Genomic DNA, 22,234 nt, shown 5'->3' on the forward strand with positions numbered 1-22,234 from the left:
TAGGATTGCCAGTTGAACCAATGACTCAAACTGTTCATGTAGATTCAGTTCTGGCCCCAGAACTGTTCTTCAACGCTGCTGTCTGTGCGCAGTGATGCCCACACACACTCGGCTCTTGCATACACCTGTGCTTCTTGCGTTGGTGAAATCTTTGGTGCTGATGCAGCATGGCACGTCTAAAGAAGAATTTGCCCTCTGGCCAGAAACCAGAGCAGTCCCAAAGGGATAAAATGCTCCAAAAGCCAGCTGACTAACTTGCTGGTGTGAAATCCATGCCAATCCAATCTACCATGTCCTGCCCTAGCACTGACCATCCCCAGACCTCTTCCTGACAGTAAGAGGCTTGGGGGGAGGTTAGATGCATCTCCTGCACAGAAAATACAACAAAGGCTGCAGAGGTACTGTATCATGGAAGACAGTTGGGTAAATTATGGTGCAGTTATCTCCTGTTTAAGTCTTGATCTATTACATTTTTTACATTCAGTGTTACTGTATACAATACATTGTACAGAAACGATGAGGGCAGAAACATCAAACTAAACACCACATCCTGTAAAATGAAGGACAAAAAAGGGGAAGGTGGGTGACAAACTCCGGGACTTTTAAGGTGTTTGTAATGTAGGGTGTATAGACACTCCAAAGGTATCCATAAAGTTTATTGCAAGCAAATAACACAATAAAATATCAATATCCACATCAGGTTCTGTAAAACACGCAACAGATTGGAGCAAGAGGCACCATTCAATAGATACCACTCAACATGTTTTGCTCATTTGAGCTTCCTCAGGAGTTTTGGTACAGTATATGGTGTGCTAGAAACAATGAAAAGACATGGATAAGGTTTCATATTGGATACAAGAACTAAAACATCAGTTAAAACTAATATTTGTGTAATATATATCAGATGAGATTATACATGAATGGAAAGGGTCAAAGGCAGATCTTACCCAGGTTGCCAAAGATCAGATATGGATTGGATTAATACAATTGCATCACTGATGGATAGCATCAGAGATGAAAGACATCAAGCAAGCTTTTTCAACCATGTGTTTCCATCTAGTGTGGCCACAGGGGACAAAATTTGCATGTCCTTTTAATAGGAAAATGAAGAAATGGATAGAGTAGAATCAAATCAAGTGTCAACTGATGTCTGAAATGGCACCAAAATGTAAACACTGGACTGTACTTAAATGGTTGCCTTAAAGTAGGTCCAAGGTAGAATCAAAAATCTTGTGCTAGAGGGAAATTTCCAGGGTGAAGAGGTAATAGTCTAAGTTGTAGAAGAATCACGTCCAGCAAGTGATTTAAAGCGGCTGCAGTGATCCTCCTTCTCCCTGTGATTTCACCACAGGGAGTAGGTACCCCTCTCCCATTCCCCGCCACACGAACTGTCAAATTATATCAGGTAGGTGTCCTTTGTGTGCTTCCGCTTGGCTCTTCAAGTGGCCACATATATGGCCCTCAATTAATACTCATAATACTAATTCTATCTACCCACTAAATCTAGATGTATCTGTATGCATTTGCACTCTTGGAAACATCAAGATTTCTTCATTAAATCACTTGCTGGACGTGATTCTTCTACAACTTAGACTATGAATTACCTCTTTACCCTGCAGTGAGGAAATTTTCCCTCTAGCACAAGATTTCTTTGGTTATACCTTGGACCTACTTTAAGGTAACCATTTAAGTACAGTCTGGTGTTTACGTTTTGGTGCCATTTCAGACATCATCGGTTGACACCTGATTAAATTGTAATCCACCCATTTCTTTTTCCTATTAAGGACATGCAAATTCTTTGTCCTCCTGTGGCCACACTAGATGGAAACACGTGGTTCAAAAAGCTTGCTTGATGTCTTTCATCTCTGATGCTATCAATCAGTGATGCAATTGTATTAATCCAATCCATATCTGATCTTTGGCAACCTGGGTAAGATCTGCCTTTGACCCTTTCCATTTATGTATAATCTCATCTGATTGATATATATTACACAAATATTAATAGTTTTAACTGATGTAGTTCTTCCAATATGAAACCTTATCCATGTCTTCATTGTTTTTAGCACGCCATATACTGTATCAAAACTGAGGAAGCTCAAATAAGCAAAACATGTTGAGTGGTATCTATTGAATGGTGTCTCTTGCTCCAATCATCTGTTGGGTGTTTTACAGAACTTGATGTGGATATTGATACTTTTTATTGTGGTGTTATTTGTGAAACTTTTTTATGGATACCTTTGGAGTGTCTATACACCCTACATTACAAACGCCTTAAAAGTCCTGGGGTCTGTTCACCCCACCTTCCCCTTTCTTGTAATACATTGTACAGGTTTTCCTCTCTGCAAGTTCTTCTGTGGTCTCCTTGTGCAGTGACTGGTCTTGTATCTGCCACTCCCAGTTTGTACCCAGCCTGTAGTGGGTCAGCCTACGTAGTCCCCCAGCGAACTACTTTAAATGGGTTTGCAAAAGCATTTTGTGCATACAAAGTGTTTTTTTTTTTTTTTTTGTATTCATTTTTGTTGCTATTTTATACATTTAAGTGTCTGGAGTTCACCTCTAATCTCGAAATTGGTTTAGTTTCCATTTGTCACATTTTCAGCTGGATTTGTATGGGTGTTTTCAATTAAAAAAAAAACCCTTTCACTATTCATTCAAGTAGTTTCTTCATTTTGAGTTGGTACTGGGGTCATGACCAATTATTTACATGCACATACCTAACCACCATGGTGTCATTGCAGATGCTGATTGCACAAAAATATGATTAGAGGTGTGAAAGTTTGTGAACACCTGGTTCTTAACTTAATGCAGTCACCAAGATGTCCTGCAATCTGGGAAATGTGCTATTATCAAATGCCCTATTAGGGTAGACTAAATAACCCAGTGTGTTGCTGTAGTTCCAAAAGCATATCCTTTGCCTTGCACTGTTCTAAGCATGCAGCCTACAATGTCAGCTATTACTGGCACTGTATGTCAAGCAAAGTATCAAACTGCCCATTTTGTTTAGAAAGTACGATTTATTATATGGTGTAAACTTTCCCAGTTTCATTTTTAAATAACCACATTCAAACAGTGCGCTACTGGGCAATCCTATATTGCAGAAATGACTAGATAACCTCCAGAGAGTTCATGAGATCTGAATTTCACTCATTGGGAAGATGCAGGAGCAGAGATCGTGGTTTTAAATCATACAGGGTGCATGTGCCTTGGGTGACAATTCTCTCCAAAAAAAAAAAAAAAAAAAAACCAAAAACACACTGCTTCCGACGTACAGAGCTGAGGGTGGTAAGTCAGGCACTTTGGCTATTTAAAGCTACCTCTCCCCCCAGATAGAATAAAAGGCACATCCTCTCATTACTGAAATATTTAATCAAATAAAAATGCCTCTTCCTATATGAACATAAAAATAACACTGAATGCAATGCTCTCCCATAACTTACATGTGGACCTGTGTATAAGAGACCCTATATAACTCACTGTAATCTCTCAATTTTTTTTTTTTTTAAAGCAGGAAAACAAGTGGGTTGTGTTTTTTTTTTTTTTCCTGAGTTCTAAAAGAAAAAAAAATCAAGGCTAAAACTTAAGCAGCCACCAAGAACAGAAATAAGCCACACTCAATCCCATGACAACTATCCCTAAGCCCCCGTTCACATTGGTGTGATTTGACAGGTCAAATCCGAGCCAATTGCCAGCGTCCCACTGGGTGCAACACACCACTTTTCAAAAGTAAGTTGCTGTACTACTTTTGGCGACTTCAGGGGCAATTTCAATAGACATCTGTCCATGAACCTGCACAGATGGCTTTCAAATCACCCTGAAATGTGGATTTGAAATTGTGCGAGTTTAGATGAACTTGCCTGAAGGCTCGGTTCACACTTATTGTGCTATTTGCAGAAATGCACTACAGTCCATTTAACATGGTTTCCTATGGGAAATGTTTACATCTGTGTTTTTTTTTTTTTTTTTTTTTTTTTTTTTTTAAAGCAGCTGTGTTTTTTGGAAAGGGTCAGGGGAACCTTTTTAAAAGCAAAATGGTGCATTTTTGTTTCAATAGAGAAGCACCAACCCAACAAAAAAATTGGCTAAAGAAGAAGCATAAAAACGTGTGCAAAAAACACTGCGTAGGTGTGAACCAAGCCTAACACTGAAAAGTTATCCTTTCGCTTCCTGTTGACAAAAAGTGAAGGGAAATCTTAAGACACAGCTGGCATAAAAAGACAATTTTAAAGGATAAATTCACCTTTAACAAAAAATAAATACACATTTTTTGCAGGTTAAAATATACGTATTTTATTTCTGGAGCTGCTGGTGCCATGCAGGTCTCCTGCAGATCTGTCACTGTATCTGTCCATCATACAGACAAGCAGATCCACTCTGACAGGAAGACTCCAACTACCCCAGAGCTGGGGTAGTTCATTGAAAGCTACAACCCGACAGGCACAAAGAATCTCAGGACTACTAGTTTTCAATTCACAGAAGACCAAGTTGAGCTCTGCTCAGCTGCATATTATTTTATTTATTTTTAAATGGGATTGGGGGGAGGATCCTCCACTAGCTGTCGGAGCAGGGGTCAGTCTGTTTGTAACATGTTACACTCATATTCAGGGTGTAACAAAACATGAACTTATCCTTCCTTTAACCACTTGCCGACCGCTACATTTACGTCGGCAGAATGGCGCATACAGGTACGTCCCTTTAAATTTGCCGTCATGCGTGCGACCCTGCCGTGAGCGCGATTGCAGGTCCTGCGGACTCGTCTGCGTGGATACCCGCGATCATCTCATGGTGAGGAAGAACGGGGAAATGCTGATGTAAACAAGCATTTCCCTGTTCTGCCTAATGACACTAATCACAGCTCCCTGTAATCTGGAGCGTTGATCAGTGCCATGTCACATGCAGCCCCCCCCCCCCCCCCCCCCCCCCCAAGTTAAAATCGCTGATCACCGCCATTACTAGTAAAAAAAAAATTATTAATAAAAATGCCATAAAACTATCCCCTATGTTGTAGACGCTATAACTTTTGCGCAAACCAATTTTTTAAACCAAAAATATCTAGAAGAATACATATCGGCCTAAACTGAGGAAAAAAAAAAGGGTTTTTTTTTTTATATAGTTTTGGGGGATATTTATTATAGCAAAAAGTATAAAAATGCATTTTTTTTTCAAATTTGTCACACTTTTTTTGTTTATAGCGCAAAAAATAAAAACCGCAGAGGTGATCAAATATGACCAAAAGAAAGCTATATTTGTAGGGAAAAAAGAACGTCAATTTTGTTTGGGAGCCATGTCGCATGACCGCGCAATTGTCAGTTAAAGTGACGCAGTGCCGAATTGCAAAAAGTGCTCTGGTCTTTGGCCAGCCAAATAGTCTGGGGCTTAAGCGGTTAACTTCCCCTACTCCGTCTAAAATAGGAAAAAGTTTAGCCTTTAGTTATTCATTCCTGCAAAAGAAAACTATGAATACTTTTCTGTCATGCCTCTTTGGAGATCCACACTCTGCTGAAGAATATTCAGCTTTCATCACTGCTCCATTGGCCCCATGGTTTCCCCATCATCTCCTATGTCACTGCAGTACACAGTGGTATAGGGGCCAGCGGAAGGAACCAGAGAAACAAAGTGCGATCAGCGGCGAGGCAAACAGTCGCCGGTCACGGAGTATAGGCCTAGCAGCCACAGCTAGCCCCTCACACCTGTCAAAAACTGCAACAGGCATCAGATTCCTGTCGCTGTCATTCGTCCTGCAGCAGAATGCCAGCGATCAGATTGCTGATGCCATGCAGGTCTCCTGCATACTGTATCGGCTTACCCGATACTCCCTAACAGGAACATTCAACGAACTACGACAGCGCTGTGGCAGTTCATTGAGCACTACAAGCTGACTGCCGCTAAGTATGTTGGGGCTTGTTCATTCAGACACACGGAGGTGTGAGCGGAGCCCCGCACGGCCACACTTGTTTTCAAGCCATGCCAGCTACTACAGAGAACTTGTCACTGCACGGCTGCTACAGGTAGGAGGTTGGCGGCTGCAGCACTGGGAACATGTTCCCAAAGGTAAACTTATCCTTTAACTCTTTCACGTGAGTTTTTTTTTTTTTTTAAACTGGTACAAATTCTGTACTTTATGCATGTAAAACATAAAATTGGTACTTAGCTTTTACAATAAAATCACCAAGCGAGAGGAATTTTCACCTTGGCTTATACCTGAGAACAAGGAAACTGCAGAGGGTTGCCTCTCCAGCAAACAGCACACAGTCACATCTCTAAACTGGTTTGATTTAAAACCAGTGGGAGGACAAAGTGCAAAATAAAAAGGGTTGTCCTAGTGGACTTTGATCTACAAATCTTAGAGCTTCAGTCTATGATGTAAAAATTCATCAGCAATGCAAATTACAAGCAAGAATTAAGATATACATTAAGCATATTATGGGGCAATTTTGCCTTGTTTAAATAAAAGTTTTAAATTGTAACCCTTTCCTTCAAAAAGCCTAGCAATTGTGACTGTTTGAATGCAATGCAGGAACCTGCATCTTCCTGCCTATTAAAATCTTTGCGCTCTCAGAACCCCAAAACTGATATGCAAATCTTGACTTTCTCTGCAAAGTCAATGCATGGCCTCCCCGTGTGTCAACTCCCTGTTAGAGACTGAAGCTTGCCATGCTTTGAAGCACCAACAGTTGATTGGAGCTTTGGGGGTTGTTGACCAACCAATGAGATGATTATTATTATTATTTTTTTTTTTTTAGAAAAGCAAATCAGAACACCCCTTGTTTCATGGGTCCTGGAGTGCTCACAAAATAAATAAAAAAAAAAAAAAATGCATGCAGGCACCTAAGCGGAAATGGGTATTCTATTTATACAGGTAATAAGGAAGAAAAGGTCCTAGTAAAGCAAACTTGTGGGCACCATTAACTTAGTAAAGTAGCAGGCACGTCTCTTCTGCTTTCTACGATACCCTAGAAGCCCCAAAACAAAGGATGCCCATTTGTGTTGGAAACAGCTAGCTCCTGTGGTTTTCAGCGCTGGCTTGCTCCTCATCATACCAAATTATTGGTCAGTGATGTGGGAGGGGGCAGAGAGCTCATGACTATAGGATTTGAACACCAATTGTGATCCCAATATTCGGGGGTTCCAGTCTGATCTAGAAGACTACAGAGCTGATATATGGCACCTGAAGATGGCTGCTATGCAATTTAGTACTTTACTAAAATATATTGTGCGCATATGTACATTTTAAACTTATAGGGTTATTTTTTCTGTAGATAGCCGCCTCCCCCCCCCCCCCAACAACTAGAAATAGCAGCTTAAATCTGATTGGTTGCTTTTGAAGAACACTTCTATTTCCTTTATCTAATCAATCCTACAATAGCTGCTATTTTATGGCATGCTTCACATTCATCAGCAAAAACTGTTAAAATAAAAATTAAAGGAAATAAAAAAAAAAAAAAAAAAGACTGGCACATTATTATTCCAATAGTCCTCTGAAGAGCCCAGAAATATATAAGGAACACATTTTCTGTAAGATTTTGATCAAACTCAGATTCACAAGGGAAATTCCTATGTCCTTCAACAGCTTTTAAAATTTAGTAAACATAAAAAAAAAAAAAAAAAAAAAAAATAAAGACATGCACAAAGTCTTCAACATGATTCAGCGGGTAGGGATGATAAACTTGTATCACCAAGTCCAGTCCATAGAAATAAAAATGTTAAGGTAAAGTCATTTAAACCATCCTGAAAATGGACTAAAATCGTGTTTGTTGTTAAAGAATAACCTGTGCAATTATTGGACAAGGCTATAACAAATTTCAGAAACGTCAAAGGTGCCATCCCTTTATGTGATTGAGTAAAATGACATTCGGATGAACTGCATCTTATCAAAGGTATTTCCAGAACTTCATCATTCACCTCTTGCCTTGTGGTATCTCTCTCCTGTAAGCAAGCACCTCTTGAATCTTTTCTGCTACATGATGTACTAATGGTACACGGCCCATCCATTGTAAGTGTATTACAATGTCCAATGAAGGCTACTTCTCTGTGTCTTAATGGATTTCTATGTGAACCTGAAAAGAGATGGAAACACATATCAGGCATATTGGCTTGGCTATGCATTAAATGCAATTATATGTTTTTTCCCCATTGTTGTTCTATATTAAAAAATAAATTAAAAAAAAAACAAAAAACAAAACAGAATGATGACCTTGTATTAAAATCTCCCTATGTCAAAACATCAGAAGAAAATAAGTTTTAAAATAGAATTTTGCACAGCTTTCAGCCGCTGACATATCTGAACCTCACTGTGGGATCCTGGGAAAGCTGAAGATTCAAACAAAAAAAAAAATCCCATGAGAAGCCACTCCCTGTTTAATGGATTTTGGGGGTTCAAGATGCCACAGGAAGGCCAAGTAAAGTCACTCTCACCTAAGAGAACCTGGCAGAAGCCAGGTAGGTGTGTATGTGTGTGATATATATGTATCTATCTATCTCACACACACACGGTGGTACCTTGGATTATGAGCAAAATTTGTTCCAGAAGAATGCTTGTAATCCAAAGCAATTGTAAATCAAAGAGAGTTTCCCCATAGAAGTCAATGGAAATTCAGATAATTCATTCCACAGTGACTTCTATTGTATGCAGTACCGCATGTGGCCAGAGGTGGGGGGGGGGTGCCGCAGACACTGGGAAACCGCTCGGATGCACTCAGGAACGGAGTGTTTCCAAGTGGCTCTGAGTGCATCCAAGTGTCACTGGCGCCCCGGCACCTCTGGCTAAATGCGGTACTGCACACCGCAGAGGCTTGAATACTGCTCGTTTTGCGAGACAACGCTCACAAACCGAGTCAAGATTTTTTTTAAAATAACAGCTCGTATTGCTATATGCAGTGTTAAAAAAAAAAAAAAAAAAAAATACTCATCACTTCCCCTGTGTAGAACTATGGTAACGTTATATTGCTCTGGTCAAAGTGTGTTAAAAAAAAATAAAATAAAATAATAATTTGAAAAACAAAATTATAATTTTTCTTTTTCTGTGTTGTCACCAGTCAGTGTGTCCCTGATCACACACTCGTTTTATGATGCTCTACTGCACTAGTAACTAAATATATATCTATATCTTGGGGGATATCTGTACTATCCTGACATTTTTGAGGCTCAAGAAATCAGATAAGCCATCAGGATTGATTAATTTTCAGATATATATCATAGTTTGTGGACTGTATAACTGTCCTACAGACTAAATAATATACACAGATTTGGGTTATTTTCACTAAAGAAATGTAGCAGAATACATGTTGGCCTAAATTTATGAAGAAAGATTATTTCTTTGCAAAATTTATATAAACAGAGACAAATCGAAAACACGTTATATATATATATATATATATATATATTTATTTATTTAAAACCCAGTGGTAAAAGGTGCCTGGTATTGAAGTGGTTAAAATAATTTGAAGGGCTGTGTTTTTTTCCCTTTAACCCCTTAAGGACCACCCCACGCAGATATACAGTTACATGATTTTGTGTCGAGATAGCGATCTTGTGTTTCTTCCAGTTACAGCACCTCCCCCACAGTTATATAGAAAGCACTCCCTAGGAGCACACCTAACCCTTTGATTGTCCCTGATGTTAACCCCTTCCCAGCCAGTGTTATTAGTACAGTGTCAGTATATTTTTCTTAGCTCTGATCATTGTATTAGTTTTACTTGTCCCCCAAAAGTGTCAGTTAGGTGTGCGATTGCCGCAATGTCGCAGTCACAAAAAAAAAAAAAACAAAACAAAAAAAAAAACCCTGATCGCCGCCATTCCTAGTAAAGAAAAATTCAATAAAAATATCCCAGTTTGTAGACACTTTAACTTTTGCGCAAACCGATCAATATACACTTATTCGGATTTTGTTACCAAAAATATGTAGCATAATACATATTGGTCTAAACAGATGACGAAATTATATTTTTTACATTTTTTTTTTTTTATTGGATATGTTTTATAGCAGAAAGTAAAAAAATAGTATTTTTTTTCAAAATTGTCTTTTTTATTTTTTTTTATAGCGCAAAACGAAAGCTCTATTTGTGAGAAAAAAAAGACATCAATTTTATTTGTGTACAGTGTTGCACAACCACGCAATTGTCAGTTAAAGTAACGCAGTGCTGCATTGCAAAAATGGCCTGGTCATGAAGGGGGGGGGGGGGGGTTAAACCTTCCGGGGCTGAAGCAGTTAAATAAAACATGTTTTACTTACCTGTTTTGTGCAAAAGTTTTGAACAGAGCAGCTCTGATCCTCATCTTTTTGGGTCCCCCCTGCCAAGTGCCCCCAATAGCAAGTCTCGTGCTATGAAGGCATTTCAGCAGGCTCGCTCCCGAGCTGTGCTTCCACCCACCCCCACTCTCTCCTCACTGGCTTTGATTGACAGCAACAGGAGCCAAGGGTTGTCACTGCTGTGTGAGCCAATGAAGATAGAGAGACCCAGGGGAGCTGCTGCTCTTATACTCATCACTGGATGGAGATGGAGCTCAGGTAAGGGGGGGGGGGGGGGGGGAGAGCTTTACCCAAAAGGTTTTTTACCTTAATGCAGAGAGTATAAATTTAGAACCATGTGGGTTTTGCAAGCATCAAATTGCACTTCTGGTCTACGTTTTGACTACAAAACCAGGGTGGATATAAATCAATGATTTAAAAAAAAAAAAAAAAAAAAAAAATCTAATCCCAAAAAAATAAATAAAATAAAATAATAAAATGAAAAAAAAAAAAAAAATCTGATTTTTATCAAATTTATTTTAATAAAATGCTTTTGGAGTAAAAAAAAAAAAGCAATCTAAAGATAGTTTTCTATTGAAGATACATTTAGTTTATTCAGCATGAAATGGAGCTTACAGTGGGGATCGAAAGTTTGGGCACCCCAGGTAAAAATGTGTATTAATGTGCATAATGAAGCCAAGGAAAGATGGAAAAATCTCCAAATGGCATCAAATTACAGATTAGACATTCTTATAATATGTCAAAAAAAGTTAGATTTTATTTCCATTATTTACACTTTCAAAATTACAGAAAACAAAAAAATGGCGTCTGCAAAAGTTTGGGCACCCTGCAGAATTTATAGCATGCACTGCCCCTTTGCAAAGCTGAGACCTGCCAGTGTCATGGATTGTTGTCAATCATCGTCTGGGAAGACCAGGTGATGTCAATCTCAAAGGTTTTAAATGGCCAGACTCATCTGACCTTGCCCCAACAATCAGCACCATGGGTTCTTCTAAGCAGTTGTCTAGAAACCTGAAACTGAAAATGGTTGACGCTCACAAAGCTGGAGAAGGCTATAAGAAGATAGCAAAGCGTTTTCAGATATCAATATCCTCTGGTCGGAATGTAATTAAGAAATGGCAGTCATCAGGAACAGTGGAAGTTAAAGCAAGATCTGGAAGACCAAGAAAAATATCAGACAGAACAGCTCGCAGGATTGTGAGAAAAGCAATTCTAAACCCACGTTTGACTGCACGATCCCTCCAGAAAGATCTGGCAGACACTGGAGTTGTGGTACACTATTCCATTATAAAGAGATACTTGTACAAATATGGTCTTCATGGAAGAGTCATCAGAAGAAAACCTCTTCTACGTCCTCACCACAAAAATCAGCGTTTGAACTTTGCAAATGAACATATAGACAAGCCTGAGGCATTTTGGAAACAAGTTCTGTGGACCGATGAGGTTGAAATAGAACTTTTTGGCCGGAATGAGCAAAGGTACGTTTAGAGAAGAAAGGGCACAAAATTTAATGAAAAGAACCTCTGTCCAACTGTTAAGCATGGGGGTGGATCAATCGTGCTCTGGGGTTGTATTGCAGCCAGTGGCACAGAGAACAGAAGAAGAAAAAATGGATTCAATAAAATTTCAGCAAATTTTGGATGGTAACTTGATGCCATCTGTGAAAAAGCTGAAGTTAAAGAGAGGATGGTTTCTACAAATGGATAATGATCCTAAACACACCTCAAAATCCACGGGGATTACATCAAGAGGAGTAAACTGAAGGTTTTGCCATGGCCTTCACAATCTCCTGACCTCAACATTATTGAAAATCTATGGATATACCTTAAAAGAGCAGTGCGTGACAGACAGCCCAGAAATCTCAAAGAACTGGAAGACTTTTGTAAGGAAGAATGGGCAAAGATACCTCAAACAAGAATTGAAAGACTCTTGGCTGGCTACAAAAAGCGTTTACAAGCTGTGATACTTGCCAAAGGGGGCAGTACAAGATATTAACTCTGCAGGGTGCCCAAACTTTTGCAGACTCCATTTTTTTGTTTTCTGTAATTTTGAAAGTGTAAATTATGGAAATAAAATCTTTTTTTGACATATTATAAGAATGTCTAATCTGTAATTTGATGCCATTTGGAGATTTTTCCATCTTTCCTTGGCTTCGTTATGCACATTAATACACATTTTTACCTGGGGTGCCCAAACTGTCGATCACCACTGTAGTTAATGCACAAGGCTGTATATTCTGCAATATTTACTTTTTTTGTAAACTCATTCAATGAATCCAAGCTCTGCAAGCTGAGATAACATGCACTGCAATGATGCATTCACACAATCTCACAGTAACCATAAAATAAAACAAAGTTCAGGAATATTCCTTTATCCCATAGTTTTTCAAATCTATGTACACTACAAACTGTGTGATTGAATCAGTTCTGATATCGCTGTTTTACTAACCTGACAGCTTATTATTCTAAATAGGAAACCTTCATTTGGTTTGCAAATATTAAAGATTCTAATTACCAGCAAGTCCTTACATTTAAAGAGCACCTGTCATTTCAGATCCTTCATGGCAGCGCCTGTTAGTGGGCATTCACTCACCTGCTGCCGCCACGTCCCTCACCTTGTTGTGTCACTGCCGCATCACCAGCCTTCCCATTAAAGTGAATGGGACTGTCGGTGAGTCAACAGCAGGTTAGAGGAGGAGCCACTGTGGGACAGAGATGACAGTTGCTCTTTAAAAATTGTGATTTAAATCGAATCCACCCTGCACAAAACAACAGCTAAGGTGTGGCTCTCTGACTGCCTGTTCCTGTCAAAACAGAGTACACTGGGCTTTATCAATGGAAAAATTCATGGCAAAACTGCAGAACTCAATGCCTAAAATCTGGAAACAGGCAGTCTTGCATTTTCTGCCAAATAGCTTTGCCCATCACCTGCTTGATTTCAGACAGGCCTAAATGCTACACACAGTCAGTGAAAATCCTTTCCACCCAGACCCCTCCATAGTCCACCTTCTGCTTCACCAATTTAGTTTTCCCCTTCTTGACTTGGCTTACACCAAGAGTAGGCTCTCTTTCCCTTACCTTAAAGTGTAAGTCTCTCCCCCCCCCCATCGTTTTCAGCCAAGAAAGCTGCCATCTTTGCCTCTGTTTAATCCACAACTGCCATAATGGTGCACGTGATCAGTTATGACACCAGCTATTGGATGGTTTGACAGTTGGGTTGAGAGCACAACCAATGGGAGTGTTACATTTCCGGCACATGCCGGAAATGGAACGGTTTTTATGGATGGGTTTACTTCCGCTTTAATCTCATACTGCTCAGTCCAATCCTTTTTGCCTACCTGACAATATCTTTAGTATGCATTATTATTTATGTTATGTGACTTGTATTTATGACTTTTCAGCTGTTGTACTTTTGTAAAACCTTCAATAAACAAAATTGACCACCAAAAAAAACCCAAAAAAATAAAACGGTCAGTGCTCATTATCAGAGAGACAAATATTGCTCAAGGAACCCCTACCAACCTCTAGACAGAGGAACCCTTGGGTTGGGCCTCACAGAACTCCGATTGGGAAAGGCTGCTCCAGGGTATATGGCTTCATAGTGAGGACTGGGAGAGCCCAACTGGCAGAATGATGAGCTGGACAGGTCCATACTGCATTCAAAGGTTTGTGTTTGGGTATAACGGATAGGAAAGGGGAATCTTAACATAATAACACAACACACCTAATCTATCCAATCTGGCAGGCTCTTTCACTCGTAGTTGATGCTAAATCTAGAGAAGATTGTACAATCAGGTTGTATGACCAACTTCAGACAGCGTGATGAACACTGTCATCTTCATGAAAGGGACCCTGAAATGTTGGCTGTATTTGGCCTATGTGACACATGCAAATCCTATTTGTCACCACATGCTCCATCCAGGAGTGCCACTCACAACTGCATCACTAAATATTCTGCATTTGTCACATTGAAGAGTATGCTGGATGCCTGAGCCCCATTCCCCCTCCGTGTACTGTGGGTCCATCCAACGATCACTATGACACAATAGAAACCTGAAGGTCGGTAGGAAGAACCACTGAGCACTGAAGGGGACACAAGAGATGAACACACCCAGCAAAAGTTACAAGAGGTCTCCTGGTGACATAGGCAGTGGGAAAAGTAAACATTTACATCATTTCACAAGTAGTCATTTTTGAAAGTAATATTAAAGTGGTTGTAAAGGCAGAATGTTTTTTATCTTAATGCCTTATGATAAAAAGCCTTCTTTGTGCAGCAGCCCCTCCCCCCTCCAATACTTACCTAAGCCCCACCTCAATCCAGCGATGTTGCACGAGAGTCTCGGATGTCTCGGACTCTCCCTCCATTGATGCCCACTGCTGTCAATCAGTCAGTGAGCCAATGAGGAGAGAGAGAGGGGGGCGAAGCCGAGACTCCATGTCTGAATGGACACACAGTAGTGGCTCGGGTGCCCCCATAGAAAGCTGCTTGCTGTGGGGTCACTCGGCAGGAGGGAGGGGCTAGAAGCTCCAGCGAGGGACTTGAAAAGCTGAGGATCCGGGCTGCTCTGTGCAAAACCATTACACAGAGCAGGTGAATGCAACATTTTTTTGGGGTTAAAAATAAAAAACATAAAACTTTTAATATCGTTTTAAAGCTTTATGATTTTTTTTTTTAAATAACAAAACATACTTAACTGCTCTGTCGTCGTCCTCTTCTCCAAGTGCCCCCATAGCAAGCCATTTGCTATGGGGGCACTCATGTGCTCACTCCCGAGCCCCGCTGTGCGTGTCCATAAGGCACACATAATGGGGCTCGGCCCTGTCCTCACTGGCTGTGAATGACTGCAGCAGAAGGCAATGGCTCCCCTTGCTGTCTCTCAACCAATGAGGAGGCAGAGGACCAAGGAGGTCAGCCACTCATGCACATTGCAATCAGGCTCCGGTAAGTATTGGGGGGAGCTACCTACTAAATGCATGAAGGTAAAAAACGTTCAACCTTTGGAACCACTTTAACCACTTCAGCCCCGGAAGAATTTACCCCCTTCCTGACCAGATTTTTGCGATTCGGCACTGCGTGCTTTAACTGAAAAATTGCGCGGTCGCGCGACGTGGCTCCCAAACAAAATTGACGTCTTTTTTTACCCACAAAAGAGCTTTCTTTCGGTGGTATATGGTCGCCTCTGCGTTTTTTATTTTTTTGCGCTATAAAACAACAAAAAAAAAAAAAAAAAAACACATTTTTTACATTTAGCTATAATAAATATCCCCACAAAAGTATATAAAAACAACTATTTTTTTTCCCTCAGTTTAGGCCGATATGTATTCTTCTACATATTTTTGGTAAAAATCGCAATAAGCGTATATTGATTGGTTTACACAAAAGTTATAGCGTCTTCGATAATAGGGGCTAGATTTATAGCATTTTTATTATTATTTATTTTACTAGTAATGGTGGCAATCTGAGATTTTTATCGGGACTGCGACATTATGGTGGACACATCGGACAATTTTGATACATTTTTGGAACCATTGGCATTAATACAGCGTTCAGTGCAATTAAAAATGCATCGATTACTGTAAAAATGTCACTGGCAGTGAAGGGGTTAACAGTAGGGGGCGGTGAAGGGGTTAAATGTGTTCCCTGGGAGGTGATTCTAACTGAAGGGGGAGGGACTAACTACAGGAAGTGACAGATTGTGGTTCCTAGCTAATAGGAACACACGATCTGTCCCTCCTGTCAGAACAGAACAGGGAAGTGTGTGTTTACACACACTCGTCCCTGTTCTGTGTCTCCTGGTCACGATCGCTCGTGGCCGTCGGTCATCGCGACCGTCGGCCACAAGCATCGGCATCTCCGCTGTGCAGTGGGCACGCGCTTGCTATCCGGACCCCGTGAGATCACGTACAGTAACATGGTTTCGCGCAGGGGAGCCAACCTGCTGCAGTAAAACTGGGGCGGCTGGTCTGGAAGCGGTTAAAGCGGAGCTAAAGGGATCAATATTCACCTTTCCCTCAACAATAGCCATCCCTCACTGTTGCCAACATCTTTTCTTGTGTGCTGGTCTTTGATCTACTTTATTGGCTGGTGCAGGATGAGGTCACTCCTGAGCATGCGCAGGAGGCTGTCATTCCGACACACAGGGCCGGCACTGTAGCTGCACAGTGCTGGAACAGGCAGGCAGGTGCATTTTACTGCAGAAAAGACAATGTGTCTGTTCTGCAATAAAAAGCTGCCTGCTTGATGTTTGTTACAGCAGAACTTTAGCTCTGCTTATAAGAAGTTCACCTTTCGTAACATGTTACATCCATATTCAGGGTGTAACATGTTAGGAACGGACCGCCCACGCACCTCACTGAGCTGACAGCTAGCGGCTCCGCCCACTAGTCCACCCACATCACAGTCCTCTGTGAATGGAAAACTACAAGACCCAGCAGCCTTTGCAGCTATCAGCTTGTAGTTTTCAATGAACTACCACAGCGCTGTGGTAGTACATTGAGTCTTCCTGTCAGATTGTATCGGCTTCCTCATACGCAGTACAAGCAAGCGGATACAGAGACGGTCTGCAGGAGACTTGCAGGGCATTAGTGATCTGCTGATCGCTGGTGGAATGCTTTACAGGCTCCTGCAACAAAAATAGTAAATGCACTTTTTTTTTTACCTGCAAAACAAAATATGTGCATTTATTATTTTATTTCTAAAAAGTGAACTTTTCCTTTAATCCTGGTTAATTCTTTATCTTCAACAATTTATATTCTTCAACAATACATTGTGTTCCCTTCCCTATTCATGTATATTCCACCCAGCCATACCTAGGTATTAGGAATTCTCCATGTAACTAAGATTTACAGCAGCAGCTGAGGAGTGTGGAACTTTGCCGTGCCTTGAGATGGGGGGGCGATCAGGGTGGCAAAGAAGTGGGATCCACTGAAGGGGGACGGGTAAGGTGCGGTCGGAGTGGCAGGGCAGTGGGATATACCAAAGTGGGGCGGTCGGGGTGTCAGGGAGGTGGGATCCACTGAAGGGGGGTAGTCAGGGAAGTGGGATCCGCTGAAGGGGGGTAGTCAGGGAAGTGGGATCCGCTGAAGGGGGGTAGTCAGGGAAGTGGGATCCGCTGAAGGGGGGTAGTCAGGGAAGTGGGATCCGCTGAAGGGGGGTAGTCAGGGAAGTGGGATCCGCTGAAGGGGGGTAGTCAGGGAAGTGGGATCCGCTGAAGGGGGGTAGTCAGGGAAGTGGGATCCGCTGAAGGGGGTTGTCAGGGAAGTGGGATCCACTGAAGGGGATGAAGGTTTCGGGGAGAGATGAAAGGGGCTTCGCTCTCACCTGTAGCCTGACGTTCAGCATCATGGAGGCGATGACATACAGATAGGGGAATTTGATCCTCAGCCTCCAGGCCAGGTTGAAGAAGATGAGCAGAGTACGGCTCAGGCCTTTGGAGAAGACCACATAGGAGCGAGCAGCGGCCGATTGGGAGAGCCAGGCTGCCAGCTGGGACAAGGACGCCATATACACCCCACCGAGCCTGGGGGGAGGGGAGATCACCGGACACTCCGATCCCGATCACCGACAATCCATTCAGACCGCTGACCCGGAAGAGACTCCCGGGCACCGCCCCCTGCCGGTACAAGCTGATCAGCTGATGCCAGGAGTGCCCTGTGATGGGGGTTGTGCTGTGTATGTGGCAGACACCTCTTCTCTGTCCTGTGTAATCCACAGACAAGACGTACATCCTCCTCCCAGACTTATACACACAGCTGATATCTTTGTGTCCCTCGTATGTGACTGGCATTCATTTCTAACACACGGGGGCTTATTAACGAAAGGCAAATCCACTTTGCAATTTGGAAGTGCAGTCACTGTAGATCGGAGGGGGACATGCAAGGAAAAAAAAAAAAAAACAGCATTTTTTGCTTGCACGTGATTGGATGATAAAATCAGCAGAGCTTCCCCTCATTTCAGATCTACCCCTCAGATTTACAGCGACTGCACTTCCAAGTGTACTTTGCACTTGTAGTGCAAAGTGGATTTGCCTTTCATAAATAACCCCCACAGTGACACTATACTTTGAAACCAAAAAAAAAAAGCTATTGCAGTCATGTATTCCTAAAGTGTTACTGGGGAAATACCAGTGATAACACCATACAAGCCCTGTCCCTTGTGTACTTACCTCCAGGGTTGCCAAGCTGCCAGCACCTCCAGCAGTCCAGAGATTTGAAATCCCTGCTCTTCTCCCCCTTCTGGGTCCTCAAGGGCACAAGGGACACATCATGCTAAATGTAAGTGATGTCCCTTACGCTATATTTTAGAGATTTGTAATTTAGGCTAAAGTTAAAGCGATAGTAAACTGCATAACAAAAAAATGGGGCTCCCCTGGCAGTTTAAGTGATAATTAGGGATGAGCTCAGGCGTGTTCGGATCCTAGTCCCAACCCACCTGAGCGATCCCGCCAGGAAGCCCTCACTGCATACTGCCAATCATGAGCAGCCTAGTCATGGTGTGTGTATGTGCAGCTGCGGGCCAGGAAATGCCTCGCTGCCTATGATTGGTGGTGTGTAGTGATGGCTTCCTGGTGGGATCCCTCAGGTGGGTTTTGACTAGGATCGAACACGCCTGAGCCCATCCCTAGTCCTATTGTGCTAGTATGCATCGCATACTAGCACTTTATGACGGATTTACCTGAAAGCAAAGGCCTCCAGCGGACACTGCTGAGGGCACTTCCATCCTTACCTGGTCTTCTTTCTGGGTTTGGCCATATGAATGGCCAAGCGATCGATGATGTCACTCCTGCACATGAGCGTTGGAATCGCTGTTTATGGCACATGTATGCCGCTCCTTCAGAGCACATGCACTGGTGACATCACCGGCTGCATCTAAAGTAAAAATCTTCTAAACGGCACACGCTTAGGAGATATTTACAGCACTTATAGATAAGCCTTATTATAGGCTTACCTACAGGTAAAAATCATACATGGGAGTTTACTCCCACTGTAAGCTTTAAAACAAACAACTATTCACCTCTCTAGCTATAAGCATTATGGAAAAATTAGTCTTCAAATTTCACAAAAGCAATTTTTTTTCTATTACTTTCTGTTGCACCAGAATCTTGGTAGCCTGACAGCCTTCTAATGAAAACTATCAGCAAGTGTTTCTAATATACAGTTAGCAGCCACTTCACTATATTGCATTGTGGGAACGTGCATGTTCCCATGCACATTACTGGAATTTGAGGCACTGCTGGTGCAGTGTGGTGCCATTCATTAATGAATTGCACCCAAACACACCTTGCCAACGAAGGTGCAGTGCATAGAAGTCCAACACATGGCAATGCACTATTACTGTAAGAAAAGGTGCAGGTCTCATTTCTGGGCCCCTGAGATGCATGACACCCTATTTATTTTAAATAGGCTGCTCTACAGAGTGCACACATGAAAAAATGTGCAAGCTTTAACGCACTGCACACCAGGTGTTAGATGTGAACCTAACCTTAAGCCTCCTGCACACGGGCCAAATATCGGCTGGTTCAACAAAAACCAGCCAACATTCGGTCCATCCATACTCCAGCTGAATGGCCGGCTTCTGTCGAACGGGCATGCTGGAAAACCAGCATCCAATCGTTATCCAATCAGCACTGGCAGCCAATTGCTGTCAGCGCTCACCAATGTGTTCTGGCAGGGGCAGTCCTACTGTCAGAACACAATAGCTCAGCATGGGAGATTGCTGTACTAGCATTGAATAGTTAGTACAGCAAACTCCTCCCAAGCCTGCTGGGTTGAAAAAAAAAAACAGATAGTGTGTACCAGGCATTAGAAACTCCACTGTAGAGTCCATGGCATGACCCTTGAGATTGAATTACTTTACACTACATGCAGCTAGAGAGGTCATGATTAATTGATTTAAAGCTCTTTTGCTGTGTGCTAAGAGTAAGTAAAAAGTCTGGGCGCAGGTGCACTTTAAGGCCTCATACACACAGGGCATTAAAAATGCAACTGTTAGACCCCTTTCACACTGGAGGCATTTTTCAGGCGATTTTGGGCTAAAAATAGCGCCTGTAAAGCGTCTGAAAAACACCTCCCCGCAACCCCAGTGTGAGAGCCCAAGTGTTTTCACACTGGGGCGGTGCGCTTGCAGGATGTTAGAAAAATTCCTGCAAGCAGCATCTTTCAGGCGGTGGGGGGAGCGGTGTATACATCACTCCTCCACCGCCCCTGCCCATTGAAATCAATGGGCACCGCTGCCGAAGCGCCTCGGCAGCTGCACTTTGCGGATGCTTTTAACCCTTTATTCGGCCACTAATGGGGCACTTTTAACCCCCGAAAAGCACCGCTATAACAGCGGTTAAGCGACACTAAAATTTGTTAAATTGTAAAATAATTCTAATTTTCCTTTAACTTCACAATTCTGTGCCACCTTTTGTTTGACTATCACATAACATCCCAATAAAATACATTTACGTTTTTGGTTGTAACATGACAAAATGTGGAAAATGTCAAGGGGTATGAATACTTTTTCAAGGCACTGTAGGCATTTAGAGGCAGAACCTTTTAGGCAGAAAAAAAAAAACCATCACTTGGGCCTTCAGGAGAGGAGTATTTTAGAGGAAAAAATACTAGATGTGCCTTAATGTGTCCAAATGTGCCTAAAAGCTATTTGCGTTTAGCACTTGAGCATTCATTTTAGTGGCCAGAATAAATGAATATTTTGGCCAATGGAATGAATAAACAGCCAAACACTTGACACGCCTTAACATGTTTGCAAAACGCAGCTTTAGGCATGTTTTTCGCTGCTTTTTCCTCCCCTGCAGCAAAGGCATCCAAGGAAGAAAAAAAAAAAATGTCTTGTGTGCATGAGGCCTAAGGGTGCTGACACTGACACTTTTAACTAGTCCCGGGGACGGTTCACCAACTTGGGTCCGTTCATTTGTGTAGTGTGAATACCATGAACCAAGCCTGGAATCAGTTAGACTTCATTCACACAGCCGTAAAAATTTGACTAATGTTATTAGCCGTGTGTTTTCTAGGAGAAAATTTCCTGTGTAATGATCTGTAAAATTCTTGGGTATAGATGCATTTAAATGCATAAAGACGTGTAAAGACTCATTTGCTTACATAATGATTATTTTCCCCTTTGTTTAGACTTAATTTACGCACAAGGAGGGAGGGACCAGGAGAGCCGAAGAGGGACCCAAGGAGGATCTGGGCTGCTCTGTGCAAAACCATTGCACAGGGCAGATAAGTATAATATGTTTGTTATTTTTAACTAAAAAAACTTTACATTCACTTTAAATCATAATGTGCTAGCATGCACCGCATGATAGCATATTATGACAGACTTACCTTATAAAAAACCCTCTGCTGACAGGGCTTCCATCTTCACCTTGTCTGCCTTCCGGGTTTGCAGGCTCCAGCCATTTGAATGGCGGGGCCACAATGCCGTTTGGCATGCGCGCAGGAGTTACGGTTGTGGTACAGCAGATGACATACTCCAGCTTCACTGATGACTTTCTGTTTACCACATACCTGCTATTTGCCTGGCAGGTGGGCCGTAAGTGCAAGTGTCTGGAGTGATGATATTCTTAGCAGCGCTCTTCATTTTTCGAAGTATTATTCTAGAGTCCCTGGAGACCCTGGATATAATCAGCTCTACAAAATTCGGCCCCTCGTAAACCACTTCAACCAACGTTTTGCAGACTTTTTCACTCCCCATCAAGTTGTCTGCGTTGATGAGTCCCTGATTAAGTTTTCTGTCCGCTTGTTATTCAGACAGTATCTTCCCAGCAAGTGTGCCAGATACGGGGTGAAGATGTATAAGCTCTGTGACAGGGCCACAGGCTATACATGTCGTTTTATGGTTTACGAGGGAAGAGATAGTCACGTAGAGCCGTCAAACTGCCCTGACTACATAGGAAGCGCTGGCAAGATTGTGTGGGACTTGGTGTCACCCTTATTTGGAAAGGGGTACCACTTGTACGTGGACAATTATTACACGAGCGTG

General features: G+C 42.0%; 1 protein-coding gene across 1 annotated transcript; it reads right to left on the bottom strand.

The window, feature by feature from the left end:
* Positions 1-6,713: 6,713 nt before the first annotated feature.
* SMIM10L3 (small integral membrane protein 10 like 3) lies at positions 6,714-17,885 on the bottom strand. Its single transcript, XM_073591024.1, has 2 exons — positions 17,567-17,885; positions 6,714-8,054 (listed from the first exon to the last, which is right to left on the bottom strand). Exons 1-2 carry the CDS (start codon positions 17,747-17,749, stop codon positions 8,034-8,036), a joined length of 204 nt encoding a protein of 67 aa, XP_073447125.1. The 5' UTR covers positions 17,750-17,885; the 3' UTR covers positions 6,714-8,033.
* Positions 17,886-22,234: the final 4,349 nt, after the last annotated feature.

The sequence above is a fragment of the Aquarana catesbeiana genome, linkage group LG06 (genome assembly GCF_042186555.1).
Source record: "Aquarana catesbeiana isolate 2022-GZ linkage group LG06, ASM4218655v1, whole genome shotgun sequence".
Taxonomy (NCBI): domain Eukaryota; kingdom Metazoa; phylum Chordata; class Amphibia; order Anura; family Ranidae; genus Aquarana; species Aquarana catesbeiana.